This window comes from Pholcus phalangioides, unplaced genomic scaffold (assembly GCF_987345545.1).
Source record: "Pholcus phalangioides strain wild (caught in Gottingen) unplaced genomic scaffold, Ppha-v1.0 ptg000015l_1, whole genome shotgun sequence".
Classification (NCBI taxonomy): Eukaryota; Metazoa; Arthropoda; class Arachnida; order Araneae; family Pholcidae; genus Pholcus; species Pholcus phalangioides.
Window position 1 is genome coordinate 13,673,642 of NW_028301608.1, and position 19,467 is coordinate 13,693,108.

At 37.8% G+C, this 19,467-nt stretch overlaps 1 protein-coding gene across 1 annotated transcript; it reads left to right on the plus strand.

Moving 5' to 3' along the window:
• The first annotated feature begins 9,096 nt into the window (after positions 1-9,096).
• Positions 9,097-16,930, plus strand: LOC149075471 (crustacean hyperglycemic hormone B-like). Its single transcript, XM_089245405.1, has 3 exons — positions 9,097-9,144; positions 14,194-14,392; positions 16,700-16,930. The coding sequence occupies exons 2-3, from the start codon at positions 14,196-14,198 to the stop codon at positions 16,830-16,832; spliced, it is 330 nt and encodes a 109-aa protein (XP_089101531.1). The 5' UTR covers positions 9,097-9,144; positions 14,194-14,195; the 3' UTR covers positions 16,833-16,930.
• Positions 16,931-19,467: the final 2,537 nt, after the last annotated feature.

Consider the following 19,467-nt stretch of genomic DNA (forward strand, 5'->3'; position numbering starts at 1 on the left):
CGTAATGGAGGATTGACCGTTAATGGGTTTTTAATGTATTATGACATCAACACAGAAAAACAACCCAAAATACAGTCGGCAGGAATACAGATCGTGGAACTCTGCGCCAAAACTAATATCTTGCGCCATTCTGCTCCAATAGCGTATTTTCGCATTTTTCTGCGCCAAATAGCGAATTTTGCTTCAGTATGCCCGGAATTTCGGAAAGGACGCCAAAACATTTTTGTTCCTGCTAGCCACGAAACGAGAAGGGCTCATTTATTCCACTATACTATCGGGCTTTCCATCGCGAAACCCCGATATTGTCCGTGATCGTGGAACTGAAGATGGTTTGTAATGCCTTTCAGCTTTAAAGTGCAAATTCGAGTGTTTCCGTTTAAAAAAAAAAAGTCACTGAAAGCAGCAGAAATTACTGTAGTCGATTGTCATTGTGTTAAATCCCGATGTTTCGTGAAAACAATTTTCATTCCGGGAGTAAAAATCGCATGTCCGCCGAATTAAGAATGTTAGTTTAGAAACTTCGCCGAATAACGAGCGTTAAATCGTCAATCTCGCCAAATAGCGAGTGTCAGATCGCCAGATAATGACTGCTGAATCACCAAACATCAAGTTGATTCTAACGAAATTCTGTCCCATTTTGCAACAATTTCTTTCCAAGTATAAAAAAATTAAAAACTTATAAAGAATTTTTAGCCCATTTGAAGTGCTGCTGTTCAAGGCAGCAAATAGTGCCCTCAGTAAGCAAAAATCATCTTAAATAGACGGGTGCAAAAAATTTTATGACAGCCGCGTTTCAAACAAGGTGTCAAAAGCCTAAAACAAGAAAAATCAAGCTGACGAAAAGATGTTTGATCACAAAAGACAGTGCAGTTTTATTTTGAAAAGGGTTGAGGGTTAACGAAAATATTCTTGTTAATTTTACTGCTCCAATTTATAAATATCTGCTCCTAATCCCATATTTTGCTGCTCCAAATCCTGAATTTTGCTGCTCCGAAATGGACTTAGTCACTTCCCACCCCTGAGTCGGGGTTGCGGTAGCCCAGGTCGATAAGATACTCTCCTAAAGTACCAAAGGATGTTAGAGGCGTCGCGAGTTCGATACCCGGTTCGTCCTTGTCAGAAAACTTTCCTGACACGGGTACAACAGAAACGGTGACGTGACCGCAGAAAAAATTGCTACCGCCATCGAGGGGTTTGCGCCAACCTCTCGATGAGTATAAAAAACAAGCCTGCCGTACGGAATCGGCAATAAATTGTAGGTCCCTGTTTAATCAGCCCTCGTGTGCGACAAATATCCAAAATACAGTAGAACTTCTTTACGAGGTCGAAAAATACAGAAAATATTTCATGCCAAACGAATTTTATATTAACCTACAAAACAGTGAATTGATTATTATGTCCAACGTGAAAAATATTTAATTCGTATCAAGCGAAAATTATGGTAAAGTTAGCTTTGAGTAGGTTCGACTATACTCCCATTTTAGCGTCAACTTGGAAAATAAATTCGTTTTTTTTTTCTCTTGTGGGACATGTTTTTAAGGCAATAAACTTTCAGTTTGGTACAGGAACCAAAATTTTTTTTTAAAAAAAGCTTTCTGCTTTCTATGAAAGGCCTATACATTTGGCAATTGGTAAATTGAATTTGAATTCAAGCTACAGCTGTTGACTTAACCCCTTTACTATCACGGGCGTAATATTACGTGCAAATCCAAGTGGAATAAATTCAAACTGGGGTTCTTTTTCTTTCCTTTCTCTTAATTATCGTGAAGCATTTATATAATCCTATCAACAGAAGTTAAATTTTTCCCCTCCTCTCTTTCTATGGAATGCAGGGGTGGGAACTCTGCGCCAAAAATGAACATTTTGCGCCATCCTGCTTCAATAGTGCATTTTCGTATTTTTATGTGCCGAATAGCCAATTTTGCTTCAGTATGCCCGGAATTTCGGAAAGGACGCCAAAACTTTTTTGTTCCTGCTTGCCGCGAAACGATTCTTTCCGAGAAGAGCGTGCTTTATTCCACTGTATTTACGGCTCCTCATCGGGCTTTCCATCGCGAAACCCCGATAATATCCGTGATCGTGCAAGTGAAGACGGTTTGCGATGGTGTTTCAGCTTTAACGCGCAAATGTGAGTTAGTTTCCGCGTTGTCAAAAAAAAAGTCGCCACTGGAAGCAGCAGAAATTACTGTAGATGATCGTCATTGCGTATAAAATCCCGATGTTTCGTGAAAAAAATTTCATTCCGGGATTAAAAAGAGCATATCCGCCGAATTACGAATGCTCTATTTAGAAACTTTGCTGAATAACGAGCGTTGAATCGCCAAATTCGCCAGATAATGAGTGCTGAATCGCCAAAAGACAGTGCATTGTTTTATTTTGAAAAGGAGGGGGGGGGGGTTAACGAAAATATTCTTGTGATAATTTCACTGCTCCAATTTATAAATATCTGGTCCGAATCCTATATTTTGCTGCTCCGAAATGGACTTTGTCACTTTCCATCCCTGTGTAATGTAATGTATCTTTCTATTACAGTATATACACGCAGGAACGAATGAGAACATGTAGGTTGAGGGGGATGAAAAGAAACTTATGTACTTCGATATACATTTTTCTTTCCCCAAACTTTCTTTTTTAACGTGTGGTTAGGTTAGGACAAGGTCGCCAGATTTATCACCGATTCGTCAAATAGCGATAATCCAAATTTATTGCCAAAAGCTTGTACGTGAAGTGGTTAAAATAGTTTTAATTGTATTAGTATATCTCATTTCACTAAAATTAACTTTATCGGAAATAAAGAAGAGGAAATTTTTTGATCATTTTTCTTGTTTTGCAGAATGTATTAGTTTTTTAGGGAACAAATGAATTTTCGTATGGAACATTTCCAAGCAGTTTTTACCCCTAATGATTAACTGAAGCTGGGCTGGAAGAGATCTCGGCAACGGGATAAATCCAGTGGCAAAGTCCTGGAATTGATTCATTCAGCCCTAATGATTATCAAAAAGTATGTTGTGCTAGAACAGGGTTTGACAAATGGAAAAACAACTTATAGGCTCTTGCCAGATCTTTTAGGAGCCAAAAAATTTTCTTCATGAGGAAATGAGGGAAAGAACCGTTATCCGATAGTTTATGCTGCTTTTTCATAATTTTGAGTTCAAATATATCGACAAATATTCCAGTTGGAAACATTTTTTTTGCCTCAGGAGAGACAAGGCAAAAACTTTCTGATTGAAAGTTATTGACTCTAGAAACTGGTATAGAGTGATTTCTCAACACATTGTCAGCATTTTTTTTAAAATTAGAACAATACCTCTATATATACGACGAACGGTTGACGTGAGATAAAGGCCGAAGTAAGAATTACAGGACACCCTGTATTCATTACTGGGAAAAAGTTGTAATTTCAACATAAAAGAAGGCAATGAATTTATAACCGAGATAAATTCTTTTAACCCATTTTTTACGCTCTTATTCAAGACCGAATTGCACAATTTTTATATATGATATGTAACTGGTTACTAAAATAACATTTGAGATGTTTCAAAAAATTGGGCATTAGTAAGCATACTGAGAAATTGAATTTTCTTGATGTTATGCCGAAACTAATATTTGGAAATAAAAGTGATTTGTCCCCTCTGGGAATCGACAAATCACTTTTCTTTCCAAATATTAGTTTAGCATAACATCCAGAAAATTCAGTTTCATAGTATATTTCGGGCAGAAAAAAAATTCTCTTAACATTAGTTAAGCATGTTGTTATTTGTAACTACTGTAAATTTCCATCCAATTAACTTTTTAATTAATTTAAGTTTATTGACATCATTTAAATAAATAATTAGTAATTATGATTTTGGGAACCTTGTGTATCATGTAACAAAAAGCACGACAGAAAAACAATTTTTTTGGATTTTTAAAATATTTGTTTTTGTTCGAGGTAATGGGAAAAAAAATTCCATATCGAAAATTAGGATGAAATTTCCAAAAGATTTCATTTTTGAAAAGTCATAGAAAAATAAAAATTTCTTTGTAAAAATATTTCAAAAAAATCTATGGCATTGATTAGACCTTTTGTTTTCCAAAAATCAATTTCATCCAAAATTTGTCGGAAAATTTATTGAAATTAATTATCAAACAAAGCATCGCGCAAATGCAACGTCAGTCAAAAGTGGGTTAAAGGAGAAAAATTCAATGTTCAAAACATGAATTACATCCTTATCTGATGAATACAAACCATTAGCAGAAAACAATATGTGGTTACTTCCAGTGGTGTATTTACGGGGGGGGGGGGGGTGCTTTGTGGGCTCTAGCCCAGGGCGGCAAATTCGAGGAATGAGTGGTAGAATATTAGTAGAATGGCAGCAAAATTTGTGCAACCTTCAATAAATCTGCCTTTGCTCAGACGGCTATGTGTGGCAAAAAAAAGTGACTTGAGAGTCTGCAAGCGAGTGAGCAAGAGTGACTTAGATAGTGAGAGGTCAGTGAGTGAACTAGCGCATGTGCAAGCATGTAAATGACCAAAGAATGACCCAGAGCAGCAGTTTTCAACCGATGCTCAGCTGCCGCTCGACGAAAACAAAAAAAAAACCAGTTAATTTGAAAAAAATTATTACACAGTAAGCAATTTTAAATAATAAAAATAAATCAGTAACTGTGATGAATATAAAAAAAATATGCCTACCGGGCTCTCCGAGTCAAAAAAGTTTGAGAACCACTGACCTAGTGAGTGTGAAAGCATTTAAACCAAAAGAGTGACCTAAAGCCAGTGTCATCTTAACGCATGGGCTCACCCGGACACGGCCCGGGGACCTCAAGAGAAAAAGGGAACCTCACAAAATTGAGATCCAGGTGAAGTTTTCGAGAGTTTACCAGGTAAGGCCTCAGAAAAATCAGTTGGCCTAGGGGCCAGCGATGCTCTGAGCATCGGCCATGCCTAGAGCATGTGTAAACGATCAAAAGAATGGCCTAGAACAGGTGTATACGTGTAAATGGTCAAAAGAATGACCTAGAACAGGTGTATACGTGTAAATGATCAAAAGAATGACCTAGAACAGGTGTATACGTGTAAATGATCAAAAGAATGACCTAGAACAGGTGTATACGTGTAAATGATCAAAAGAATGACCTAGAACAGGTGTATACGTGTAAATGATCAAAAGAATGACTTAAAGCAGTGGTGTTTTTAATCTTTTTTCCATTCCACAGTTATCTGTATTAATAATTTTTTTTATAGTCTTTTACTTATTGTTTAATTTCCTTTTTCGCCTACTGTTAATATAATTTGGGGAAAAAGTTCAATGAATTCTTCTTCACTTAATTGGATCCCATCGGTGCAGCAATATGCAGGGTGTTCTGTAAGTCTTCCAAGTCCTAATGCGGTCCTTATCTCATCAACCGTTCGTAGTAAAGGTATGGTTCCAATTTAAAAAAAGTTATGCTGTTCTTTTTCTTTGGAAAGGACAGCATAAATGAGGGAAAAGAGTTAGTTTATGTTGTTAATGGTTTTTTTTTTTTTTAATATCTCATTTGTGAATTCAAATATCTCAGCGAATATTTGCACTTAGAAACATGGAACTTTTTTGTTGGCCTCAGAAGAAACAGGGCAACAAATTTTCAATTGAAAATTGAAGAATGTTTAGGCATATAAAAATTTAGTTTTTTTTATTTTATTACTATTTTAACCCTCGAAACTGGTACACAATGAACATATTTTGACCTTTTTTTTCAAATTGAACCATAACTCTCTACGACGAACGGTTGTTGCGATAAACACCGAATCAGGACTTACAGGCAGGGCTAGTCCTAGAACTTAGCGCCCGAGGCGCGAATAATATTTTGCCACCGTTAACATCCAACTATCGAAAAGAGTTTTCTTCACCTCTATTACCTTGATACAGTGACTCCCAAAGTGTTGGTCATAATCCCCCTTGGAAGGAGAGGGGGGTAACATTGATGATTTAAGAGATATCGCGAGAGAATTTCCTAAATTAAAACGCCCTGATGAGAGTAAATGTATCAAATCTTTTCTTTGGTGTGGAGGGGGGGGGGGGATTGCCATAGTGGGAGCACCTGTTTACTTTTTTTCCCTGTGGGTTTTGGAAGACTGTGTGCCCTTCAAAGGTTTAAGTGAGCTATTTAGCACATATGTATCATATAAACTATTATAAAGCATTAAAATTCTACTTAAAATTTATGAAATATAATTTGAAGAAAAATCGTATTGAATTAAGTATCCCAAATGTGCTTTTGCTCAATTTTTTTAGAAAACATGAAAATTAACATTTATTATAAATTCAAAGACGAAATTCACTTATAATAAATTCACTTATCCAAGAATCACTCCTCATTCCCTAGTTTCTAAAATCGTGATTCTCCGCGTTATGCTGCGTATATCTTGTTACATTGCGTAGCACATGAAGATAAGTTTTTCCTACCTTTTTATTCATATACGTTGCTGTAAAATTTTCAAATGAATTGACATCCCTGAGTTCATACGTTTGTAACCAGAGGCGTACGCAGGAGAGAACGTAGGAAGGATGGGGGGGGGGGGCATGCCCTCCTCAAGATGATCGGAAATTAAAAATATTCAAATATATTTTAGTAAGTAATTTAAATAGCGAGAGAAAATACCGTTATACTGTATGGTATCTTTATATATGTCTGTTTTAATTTAAGATGCTTTTGGAAGATTAGTAGTTCAAAATTTTTCTGTGGGAGAGATTCCTTGTGCTCCTCAAGCCTAATGTGCCCCCTCTAAAGGTCGATCTTGCATACGCCAAAATGCTCGTGACCAGGGTGCAGGGTATTGTATTGTGGTAGGTGTGGTGGCCGCTTTGCGGATGTGTGGGCATCGTCCTGGACTCTAACCGTAAAGATCCAGGTTCGAACTCCGTTGGCGGTATATTGGTGCAGGCGTGGCCGTCATTTGAACTTTTTCCGGGGGAGGGCAAAACACATGTGCTCAATGTATGTATATACACAGGGTGATTCAGAAAAGATGGGAAAAACTAAGAGGTGATAGTACATACCAATACAAACAATTGTCATCAAAGAATGCATGGTCTAACATGAAACGCGCTAGCGAATTTCGAAACGGCCGCTCCACAAACGGCATTCCGGCTGAAATTTATCGAGACGAAAAGAACATCATGCATGCAAATGTATCCTGGGGAAGAAAAAGAAACCGTATGCAAATCTGCGTCACAGTGAATAAAAGGCGCGGACGCCAGCCCTGTGAAGTTATTTCAGCGTGTAACAGAGAGAGAGAGAGAGAGTCGTAATGTGCGGGATAATGGCGCACTTTAGTAATACTGAAAAGCAGACATGTATTTCATTTACAGAGCTCCAAACGGAAGTACCACAGAGGCAGCACGAATGTACGGTGAGCGTTTTCACCCACAGATGGTTGCACAATCTGAAAACATTTTCGCGCTTGCATCGGCAGCTGCGCGAAACGGGATCCTTTCTTGCTTCCTAGTCTGATGCAGGTCGTACAAGGACTGCCAGAACAGCAAGTGTGGAAGACGAGATTTCCCCAGGTTACATTTGCATGTATGGTGTTCTTTTTTTCCCGATAAATTTCAACAGAAATGCCGTTTTAACGTTTGCGGAGCGACCGTTTCGAAACGCGCTAGCGCCTTCAGTATATTGCTAGTGTATTTTCTAAAGCCAGGGGAGTAACGGCCCTTGCTTACAGGACACACTGTATATATATGTTTGCTATGCACTTGATTAAATTTTCGTAAGACATGCTTCCGATAATATCAAATCTGAGTACAGCATACTAATAACAAGAGGTACAAATGTTAAAAACCGCGAAACCTTTTGGGTATTAATGGTATTTTTCTCAATCGAAATGGAAAACAAGTACGAAGGCTAATCGGAAAAGAAATTTTTCCAAATTATTTCGCGAATTTCACGTTATACATCTCTATAAGCGAAAGTTCAAAAATAAGGGAGCAAAATATCTGCGATGGTTTTTTTAAAGATCGAAAAATTAAGTTTTATCATTTAAATTTCCGTGAATAATCAGTCAACATGTTGTATTTTCTATCTCACGCCCATCAATATACATCTGATTGAATATATTCATTCATTGCACAGATGCAGAATTAATTTCGATGTAGTATTTGTTTATATCCATTCAACACTTTTTTCCATTCTGTCCTTGAAATTGTGTAGTAATTATTCGCTGAATACTTCGTGTTCATGAGTATAGATCTCCGGTCATCTCTTGATGAATTTTCCCGTTATCATGCAACATTTTCTCACGATTAATAAAGTTTTTCAAAAAAATAACTAAGTAAAAAACAAAAACTTCATACATCTTATTTGATCGCACCTGATTATATTTGCCACATTTAAAAGGTCTTTAAAACGCCAACTTTTGTTGTAGCAACACCTTATTTATAACAACAAAATTTCTTCAAATCTTCGATGTCGTTATAACCGAGTTTCACTGTTAAAAAAAAGCTAAGTAATCGACGTCATTTCATCACCTTATTGCCCAACATCTGGGAATCAGCTTTTTTATACGACCACGCTGAATTCCAAGAACTGGGTTTTATAAAATATTTTTCCAGGAAACGTCGCTATAAATTACATGCATGTCTGACGTGTGTTCTCCGGAATATATAGAAACAAGAGAAATACATTTAATCACACGGTCTCCTGAAAAAAAAATTAACTGAGCACCACGTGCCAGAGAATAAATAGTCCATAATTCTCCGATTGAATACGGTTGCGCATGCATAATTATCATCATCTTCGATTATCCCGATTTTGCTTTTTTAATGTCGGTGCTCCCAGCATTTTACTATTTTTAACACGTATGTCCATACATCTTTTTTTTATTTTCACAGCATATGCAAATCATCTTATTCATTATGTCCTATGAAATTCGTCTTTTTCAAGTGCTTGATGATAATTATATGGTAGAGCTCGCAATTATAATACTGTCTGTGGGTGAGAGAAGAGAGAGGGATTACATGTGTGGACGATTCTCGACCCTCCCATGACGCGTGTACACCCTTGGAAGAGTACAATGTCTCAAATGTATAAATACGGGCATTTACAGTCTGCATCACAGTCCAAAGTATTCCATCGACATAGAAGTCATTAAATCTCCAGTTCGGTCAACTCTAAAAAAAAGTAAGTAGTCTTTATGTTCTTATTTTTTTTATTCATCTTTTTCATACCCGTAGAAGCCAAACAATAATCGCAGGGTCAGGCTTACTCAGGGCTGACTTAACACCATCATGGGCTTCCGGGCAAAGTGATATTATGGGGGCCTCCTACAGGGCTGAAATTACTAGTTTTCCAATTTACATACCGTATATACTTGTGTATAAGCCCGTTCATGTATAAGCCGCCCCCCCCCCCACCACCCAACTTGAGGACCACCAAAACGATAGAAAATTGGAAACTCGTGTATAAGTCGGTCCTAAAAAATTAGTACATTATATACAAATACAAAATTAGAAACCACAACAGCCAAATTGCCCAACAGGGTGGCTGGGAAAAAAGCGGAATTTACATAGTACAAGAAAAATGCCCATAAAATTATAGTAATAACAATATAGCCTAACAATAATAAGCCAGGAAAAGTAACTAAACTACTAAAATATCTGCCCGGGTAATAATGGTGGTCATTCGTTAAATATGGATAGCTTTTCGATTACTCCCAGGTACCTTATAATATTTCCTCTTGAAGCTGTCTATCGGGGAGGGGGGAATTCACGGCATCTAAAACTAAACTAGTCCATGCATTTACAACCCTATTGGAGGAAAAACTCCCTGCGCCACAATAACCTAGAATTATCCCTAAATAATCGAAACTGGTGTCCCCGGGTCGAAACATTTGAAATACGGCGTAACAATATTTCCCAATCCATCATATATCGATCCCCTAGAAAATCTCAAATACTTCAATCATATCTCAACGACGAATACGTTGTTTCGAAGAAAACATTCAACAAATCAAGTTTCTTTTTCATAGCTCAAGCCTTGCATATTCGCCAGTGTTGTAGTGGTTCTTCTTGCACACTCTGAACCAAGTCTATATCCTTAAGATATGATCTCCAAAACCGAACGGCGTACTCTGTGCCAGGACAAACTAAGCCTTGGAAAAGTGGAAGGATGACTTTTGGGAGAACGTGAAGAGATCTTTTTAAAAATCAAAACAGTGGAGCATCTATTATATCCGAATACCGATCAACCGAAACATCGGTTTACCGAAAACGTCTAGTCGGCAAATTTACTGTCTTGAGACGGCTATAAGTTCTTGAAGCAAAAGAAAATTTTGGACTTCTTCTAAATTGTAGGCCTACTTTAATGGGCATGTTGAACTAGTCAGTTCTCTGTGCTTGGCCCCCAAGGGTGGGGATGACACGGCTTCAGAACAATTACTGTCATTTTTAGTTTTTTAATGCTATAAATTCACTACATAAGTGACCGTGAAAAGTTTGATTTCGTGGGCCCGCTAAAGATTTCAACCTAAGGAGGGGGGGGGGTGGCATGTCTCTGTTATTTGTGAGACGTGTGACACAAAATGTGTAGTCTATTTGCTTTTTGGACCACCGCGGTATAGAAGAATTCAGAAAACCTAAGCCGCTCGTTAATGGTAATTCCCAAATCGGTGATCCTCGTTGCATCTGGGATCGCAATACCATTCACCTCGTAAGTGAAATGGGGGTGGGAGTTCTTTGAACCAAAATAAGCGACCATGCACTTATCAACACTAAATGTCATGCTCCATTCATTAGCCCATGCTGCAGTCATATTCAAGTTCGTCTGGAGCATCTCCCTATCGCAAGGAGGAAAAAAAAAATTATATTTCTGAGGTATAAAATTTTTTTACAATGAAAAATGATCAAAACCTTACAAATATTTTTCCTCCTCCCATTTACTCAATCTCCGCTTTACGAGACAGCGTTAAAATGTTTTCCATCATACCAATGGCTACAGCATGGGCAAAAAAGCATAATTGTACAAAATGTTCAGTCTCTGCTGACCGGATTTAATAGATGGCAGCCGTCTGCGGGCCATAAACTGTTGTAATTATCGTGCTGCGTGGGTTAATAGTGTACTTTCTTTGGAAATCCCTTCCGATTTGTAGGGGTCTTAGTGTATTGCTATACCTGAGGGCCGCCATCCCCCCATGATGCTGAAACACGACTTTTTTTTCGTGTGCTAAGTGAACTCTAGCTTAGTGCACTTCACTGTAGAGGGAAGTGGAAGGTGATGAAAAACTCGGGCTGAATTTTTCCCTTAAAAACTGATCTGAGTAGTATAAGCGGATCCTCCCAGAAAATGAAAGATTTTCTGAACAAATATACTCGACTTATATATACACGAGTATATACCGCACTTATATACAGTATATACTTTCAGAAATCGTAGTTATATCACAGTAGTCTTCAACCTTTCAGACATTGAGGGCTAAATTAAACTTTCCACGAAGCCACCAAGCCATACCGTAGTTTTCTCGGTTATTAAACTAGATTCTTCAAATTTATTGAACACTTTTATTTACTCTGAATTCATTTCTTTCATTAAATTCGAATTATTATTCATTTTTCAATAGCTCTCTCACTGTCTCTTCCTTTATTAATTAACTCTTTTTGATCAATTATCTCTTTTATTAAATCTAAAATCCCTCTCGATTATTCTTAAATTATTTTTTCGTTAGTTTTAAATTTTCATTAATTATGAAATCATTTTTTTTCAAAAATTCTTTTTTTTTCCCATGAATTTTAACATTTTTGAAATTACTCTTGACAGTTCTGAAGTTATTCTCAATAACTGAAATTATTGCTATCAGAAGATTTTGCAATTATTTTTTTTCAGTAATTGTAACTATTTTTTCATTAATTATAAATTTTCATCAATTATGAAATTGTTTTTTTCAATAACACCAAGATTACTTTTCTCAATAACTCTAAAATAACTTATTTCATCAGGGTGTTTTTTAGCATTTCTGTAATTATTATCCTTTTGGATGCCGAATTTGACCTCTCGACATATGCAGCCTATAAGAAATCACATAGGCCTCAAAAAATGTTTTGGCCTAGAATTCCCAGAATTTGTTACGACGGCCCTTTTAATACATCGAATGCACATCATTACTATTGAATCTGGAAAGCATCTCAGTTCTAAACACAGCAGTACATATTCCAGTGGCCAAAGAGGTTTTCCATCGAATTTTTTTTTTTTTTTTTTGGAATTCAACCGTTTTTCTATGTAAATGAGCTATTTTCTACGCATGGTCTTCGGGTCACGGAAACAAAGCGCGGAGGGTCACATTTGACCCGCAGGCCATAGGTTGAAGACCCCTGTAGTATCAGATATTCTATACCAAAGGAGTTTTAGAGAAGACGACCGTAATTTATTGTCTCCGCTATGAACATTAGTTTTTTGTATTCTTGGAAGCATCAGTTCATCTCCTCGAGAGGAGTTTCTAGTAAAACAAGCAAAAAACAGTACAATAGAAAGTGGGTTCGAAATCAGTGAATAATAACCAAAAATAACCGATTTTTTTTTTTTTCCAAAAACGACAAGATCAAAGTGAAGAAATTACAGGTTTAGGCAATTATGTTCAGCCTATTAAATTGTTTGGAGCGGGCAGCCTTTATTTCTAAACCTATTCCCATATATGTTTACATCTACCGAATAGGCAAGTGAAATGAATAAAATATATTTTTATAGCATCTACAAGTATTATATAGTCAAAAAATATTCGATTAAATTTCAAATAATCGATTACAAATTTTTGATTAACCAGTTAAAAATTTTAATCGATTCCCAGCCCTAATAAAAAGTATCCAAGTAACGTGTGGACCTCAGGTACATCATTCGTATTGCAAGCGGCTTTTTAGCTACTAAAATAAAAATAACTTTTTATACAGACGCCCTGTCCTCAAAAACCCAGTCAGAAAGTTGTTGCCCTGTTTCTCCTGAGACCAACAAAGAAAATTTCATGGTGAGAAGTGTAATATTCGTTGAGATATTTAAATTCAAAAAGTGGAGAAAAATTCTAAAAGAACAGCATAAAGTAACGGACAACGCTTATCTGAGGTCCACACGTTATTTGGATGATTTTTATGATTGGTAGTGTGCCTATAGGATTAACGGTTCACCAGTAAAATGTGGCCAATGGAAATTCTAGAATCACCCTGTGTAAGCCGTTACTTCCAGTTAAGTACAAGGATATGGGGCGAAAAAAAAGTAAAGAAACACTGATCTATACATGGATCCTACAATGGAGTGACTCTGACCATTGAACCTCTAGGAAGAAATGCCCTGACTAATCACTTTAAATTTTTTTACTACAAATTTACAAGAAAACAAACGTAGGCTCTCTAAAGAGTACTTGTGGACGAGCATCAGAAACTCTAGCCTAGGGTGTGGCACTGTTTGTGTGTGGACTTTTTAATGAGCCATAAGCCATACATTTGCATGCGGCATACATATAAATTGATAGAATGTTAAGCCAACGTTTTTTGTTAAGCAGTAAAAGTCGGAATGAAATTCGTAATCAGTGTACATATTTTAATGCCTTTTATGCGCCCCCCCCCCCCAATATTTAGTGGCCTAGTGCAAATCCTTCGCAAATGCCGAAATCAGGCCCTACAATGCCCTGCGAATTACTTCGGCATAGAGTTTTAACCACTTCACGATCAAGGACGTAATATTGCGTCCAAAAACTAGTAGAATAACTTCTGTTTTTTTTCCTCTCTCCTCATCACCGCGAAGCTTTGTTGCAATCCTAGGTATTAATTCTTTTTACCTCCGTGATGTATCCTGCTGCACACATCTAGGAGCGAAAGAGAACAATTAAGTGAGGGTGAAAAGAGAAATCTACTTCGTACCTACTCTATTATCTGTAAGTATTACAAGAGAGAGAGTGGGGGGGGGGGAGATAAGAGTATATAATAGATAAGTATACATCTCTCTTATACTTGGTATATTATAATGCTTCCCTTTTTCTTTCATTTGTTTTTTTTATTACTTTTCTACTTTTTCCTTCCTTCCTTTTTCAAACATGCGGTTAGGTTAGGACAAGGTTATCATATTTATCACCGATTCGTCAAACAGAGATTATCCGAATTTCTTGCTAATCGCTTGTAAGCGAAGCGATTAACATGTCCTGAATTGATTTAAATATGCTTATAATTTGTTGTGATTCTTCTTTTGTTACAGAGATGTTCCGCGTACTTGGCTTGCCAATTTACTTGTTCTTGCTGATGGCAACTGTGGAAGGATTCCGTTTCGATCGCAGAACGTTCATCGAAAGAGGCTGTGCTGGCACTTACAGCCGAGGACATTTCGCCCTGTTGGACAAGGTTTGCGAGACGTGTTACGAGATGTTCCGAGAGCCGGTCATACATTCATCATGCAGGTAAAAGAGAATACTTGCTTTCATACTCTCGGAGCCGCAACTGGAAACGAAAATTCACTCTGTCGTCCGGTGCCAGTATTCATTTTGGCCCATCCCAGTAATTTTGAATCAGAAAAAAGAGTAAATTCAGCGCCCGGGGCACAGACCCCTCAGCCAAGGTCGTAGCGAGGGGGGACTTGGGGGATCCCCCCACCCCCCACTAAAATGTGAGAAAATGACCGAGAAAAAAGATGGCCAAATTTATTGTTCTATCATTTTGCCCCCGAACGAAATTTCTGGCTACGGGCTTGCCCTCAGAAGACCACATTTGGTGGTCTTCCGAGCTTTTTCCTGTGTGTCGCCGACCAATTTTTAGAAAATACCCATATTATACATAGAAAAACGATTAAGTTCCAAAAAAAAAAATTGTTAAAGAGCTCTGGCCACTGAAATCTGTACTGCTGTATTTAGAAATGTGAGCTACTTTCCAGATTCAATAGTAATGCTGTGCATTTGATACATTAAAAGGGCCGTCGGAGGACACTGAGCCAAAGCGGTTTTTGAGGTCCCATGATTTCTTATAGGCTACAAATTTAAGAGGCCGAATTCGGCATCCAAAATTTACACAAAATAACAGAGTTTACGGAAATGCTAAAAAAAAAGTCTTCAATAATGAAAAAAACAATTTTAGAATTATTGAAAATAATAATTTCATAGTTGATGAAAATTTATAACTAATAAAAAATTGTTACAGGATTACTGAAAGAAACAACTCCAGAATTATTGAAAATAATTTCACAATTTTGTCATGACTGAGATATTTGAATTCAAAAATTGGGAAAGAACAGCAAAAAAAAAAAAACTATAACGGGCAATGCTTCTGTCCCTCTCCTCTCTCTCTCTCTTATCTCTCTATACTGTTCTTTACCTATTTTTCTTCAAGTTTTGGAAGGTCTTATTCTTCTAGTATGTACAAATCAGGTACACGAGCCCGAGAACATTACTTTGCCTGGGGAGGGGGGGGGGGTGGCATTATGCTGTTATGATATTTTACACACATGGATGGGACAGTTATAGCAAGATCAGGGCAGGACGGGATTATATGTCGTGGGTGGCAAACTTAAGGAGACGACAAATTTTTTTTCTAGACGGGGTTGCATTCAGGTTTTCTTTTGAGGGGCCACACTGGTGCATCGAAGGTTCAGGTGGGGCAGAGGTTGAATCTTCCAGAGAAGTTTTTAATTACTTAGTTATTACTAAAATATTTTAATTTTTCATGTTCTGTGGTGTCAAGGGTCCCTCTATCTCCCTGCGCACTCATCTGGGTGCCGGCGAAGTCTCCTAGATGTTACCAGTACAGTCTAGGAGGCCTTTGCCCTGCCTACTTAATTTTGCTGACAAGAGTGAGAGTTCTTCGCTTACTTTTGCTGACATGAGGGGGGGGGGTCAAAAATAGCCGAAATTTTTCTTACGTAATACTGGAATTCCCCCCCCCCAACTCAAACCGACCACTGTCTAGATCAGTGTTTCCCAAAGTGGGCGATGGAATGGTCCAAGGGGGAGATAGAATCAACTGATTTAACATAGGGTCCTATGGGTTTATTTGAGTTGGGGGGGGGGGGGCGATGAGAGAAAAAAAAATTTGAAGAAGGGGGCGATGGAACAAAAAGTTTGGGAGACTATGGTCTAGATCATAGTTTCCCAACCTTTTTGTCCCAACGCCCCCTTCGTCAGAAATGTTTTCTCCCATCGCCCCCCCCCCAACGCAATCTAATCACTAGGATCCTATGTTATACCCTTAGCTTATACCGCCCCACTGGAACATTCTATCGCCCCCCCCCTGGGGGCGTTAACGACCACGTTGGGAATCACTGGTCTAGATAGTAGTTTCAATATTCGAGCAGACAATCATTATAGCAAGGATGTTCAACCTTTAGGAGAGTGCTGGCCACTTCACTGTCCGAAAAACGTGTCACGGGCCACTCAAGGCATCTGTAGTAGTGGCGTGGGTCGCTCAAGCGATCTGTAAATGAGCCGTGGGAACTCCATTGATTTTGGAATTCCGCGGTTCATTCAAGTGATCTGTTAATATGCCGCAGGTCACTCAAATGATCTGGAAATGTGCTGCGAGTTGATCTATAACTGTCCTCGGGACACTTAAGAGCCCTGTGACTGTACCATGGTAATCTGCAAATATGCCGTGGGTCACATAAATGTTCTGGAACTGTATTGTGGTAATCTATAAATATATATCTTCACGTCGGCTCCTCTGATCACATTTGGCCCTTTTTTTCCTGATCATTGTCATACAATGTGTATATTTTACAGGTACAACTGCTACAACAACGAAATTTTTCAGATGTGCGTCGGGTCATTGCAGCTTCCCGAGGAGAAAGAGCAGATCTTCTTCGACACTCTCAGAATCTTCGCCGGTTCCGATTCCGATAACAGCGTCTCGTAATGCAAAGATAAAACAAAGGTTATAAAAATAAGAAAAAAAATCAATCCCTGTGGTAGAGTAAATGTCAATTTTCCATGTATGGCATTAGTCTATCAATTCAAAAATAAATGGCATATACCAAGCATTATGAAATTGAATGTGTTCACGATTATTTCTAGTCCGATTAGAAAACATTTCTCACAATAAGAGCATGTATTTCATTATGAAGTACAATTTACATGAAAGTGCAATGGAAAATCAATAATGAGATATTACAGGTTATAAATAAATTGACACTACTCAGACATATGTGGCGCCCATTCTGATAGAGACATTTTGATGAAACTTGGTATACAAGAGGAAATATGGACCCATGGGGAAAAGCAAGAATCAATAAAAAAAGTAATTTAATTTTTGACCACCAGGTAAAAAAGTGGCGATTTTTTTTTATCGCAGTTAGGTTTTTCCCATGGTTCAAAAGTAACGTTTATTCCACGTTTCAATGAAATACGGTCACCACAATGGGCGCTACATAGGTCTGAGTAGTGTCAGTATAATTACATCATTTCACCAAGCACCAACTCTGGCCATATCGCTATATTGCAATTTACTGCCATTAACGAGTTGGGTTGGAAATGAAAGCACCATCTATCGGCTGTCAACTCAAGCTCGTTAGGGAAAACACTATCTTATCTACATTCTTCTCCCTTGGGTTCAACCTGGGACCATGGCGGTAACCTTCACGATGGTAGACGTGCATCTTACCACCACGCCACTCTGGTGCCAGTTTACTTATGTTGACACTACTACAACCTATGTAGCACCCGTTATGGTTTACATTGAAACTTGGAAGATAGCACGTTATTTGGACCATGGGAAAAAAGTTAACTGCGATAAAAAGTGTCACTTTTCACCTAGTGGTCAAAAACTGAACTATGTTTTTTTATTGAATCTTTCTCTTCTATCACCAATCGTCTCGATGAATAATGTTTGATTAAATTTCACTACATTTATCACTTTTACCGGCGATTACGCATAATTCCCGAATGTGGTCTGATAAATATGGAAAAAATTTATAACTTTTTCTCTTCATTAAACATTAATTGTTTTTAAACGTACACGACATATTTTGCGATAAAAATTAAATTTAAAAAAGTGTGAAGAGATAAAAACACACACACATTCATTACAACATTATCAGTCTTGTAATGTCGGCTCAGTGGCGGATCATGATTTTGGGAGGCCCCAGGCGCAACCTGATCTGGAGGCCCCCCTATCAGGGGCGGATTAAAGGTAGGGGCTGTCACCCCCCCCCCCCCCCCCGAGAGCAGAAAAATTAAATGGGAAAAAAATGTTTTCTACGTTTTTGACTGAATAACAAACCAAGAAAATAAATTTGCTTAAAAAAGGGGGAAAATTCAGAATTTCTTCCAAAAAAAATCGTCCTGAAAAATTGAACACATGGTCACAACCACCGCCCCCACCCACAAATTTGCGTTTATCCACCACAGCACCCTTTTGGCCCTAATAAGAACGAGATGGTTCACTAAAATGAACAATACTATGAAAATCATAACTTTTTTTTTATTTTTGCATAACCAAAACCATAAACACAAAAATAAGATAAGGAAATATAATGATATTCTCTGGTACTAGATGAAAAATAATCACACTCCCATTAAAAAAAAAAAAAATCACAGTAAAATTCTGCATCATATTTTTAGTAATCTAAAATGTCCGTCCTGGTGCCTTCAGCCACACGGCAAAAATGGAGATCCGTCATAGTTTTAGTAATTTAATATTCTAAATGATATTTATGTCATTCAGCATTCATTTCAAACCCAACTTTTTTTTTGTCATATGGTCGTATGGTTCCAGTCATAGATTGCAAATGAATATGTTGTTTGAACCAGCTTATAGTATTTCATTCAAACAAGTGGGAGACAAAATCACAATAAGAGTTCTACTACATTCATTTTAATTAGTACGAGTGTCTCTTCCTGTCGATGTCGCCGCTTGCCGATAGCCATCTTGCCATCCATTATACTGTATACAAAAGCTTACACCAAAGCTGTCGTATTATCGGCGCCCATAAAAGCATTTAATACTGTGGAATAATGAGACATCTGTTTATGCCTTCACTCCAATTTTCATTTCGGACAGACATTAGGACCTGCTGTTCTCACCCCTCCTCCTGCTTGTGCCCTTAGGGAAATACTGTTTGAAAATGACCCTCCCTGAATGATCGCTTTGAAATGTCTCTTCTTTCTTTGTCGGGGAAGAACTGGCCCTTGAGAGCTGCGTCTTGTAAATTCAAGGTTTCTAGAATATAAATTGTAAGTTGTAAATTGTTCTTTTCTTTAAGTTCCCGTTTTTCTTCCATAACTCTTACTTGTAATACGTACAGTATATATAAAAAAAAAAAAAAAATTGCGGTTAAAAAAAAAAGGGAGAGCAGATACTGTACTTAGTTCAAGAGATTTGTTGATGCGCATGTAAATTCATATGTAGGATGAAGCACACAACTATTTGGAGGCCCCCCGCTCTGCCGAGGCCCCAGGCGCGCGCCTCATGCGCCTGTGCGGTAATCCGCCACTGTGTCGGCTTCTTTCACATGTAATCAACAAACAAAACCCACGCATTGCCATTCGAATTC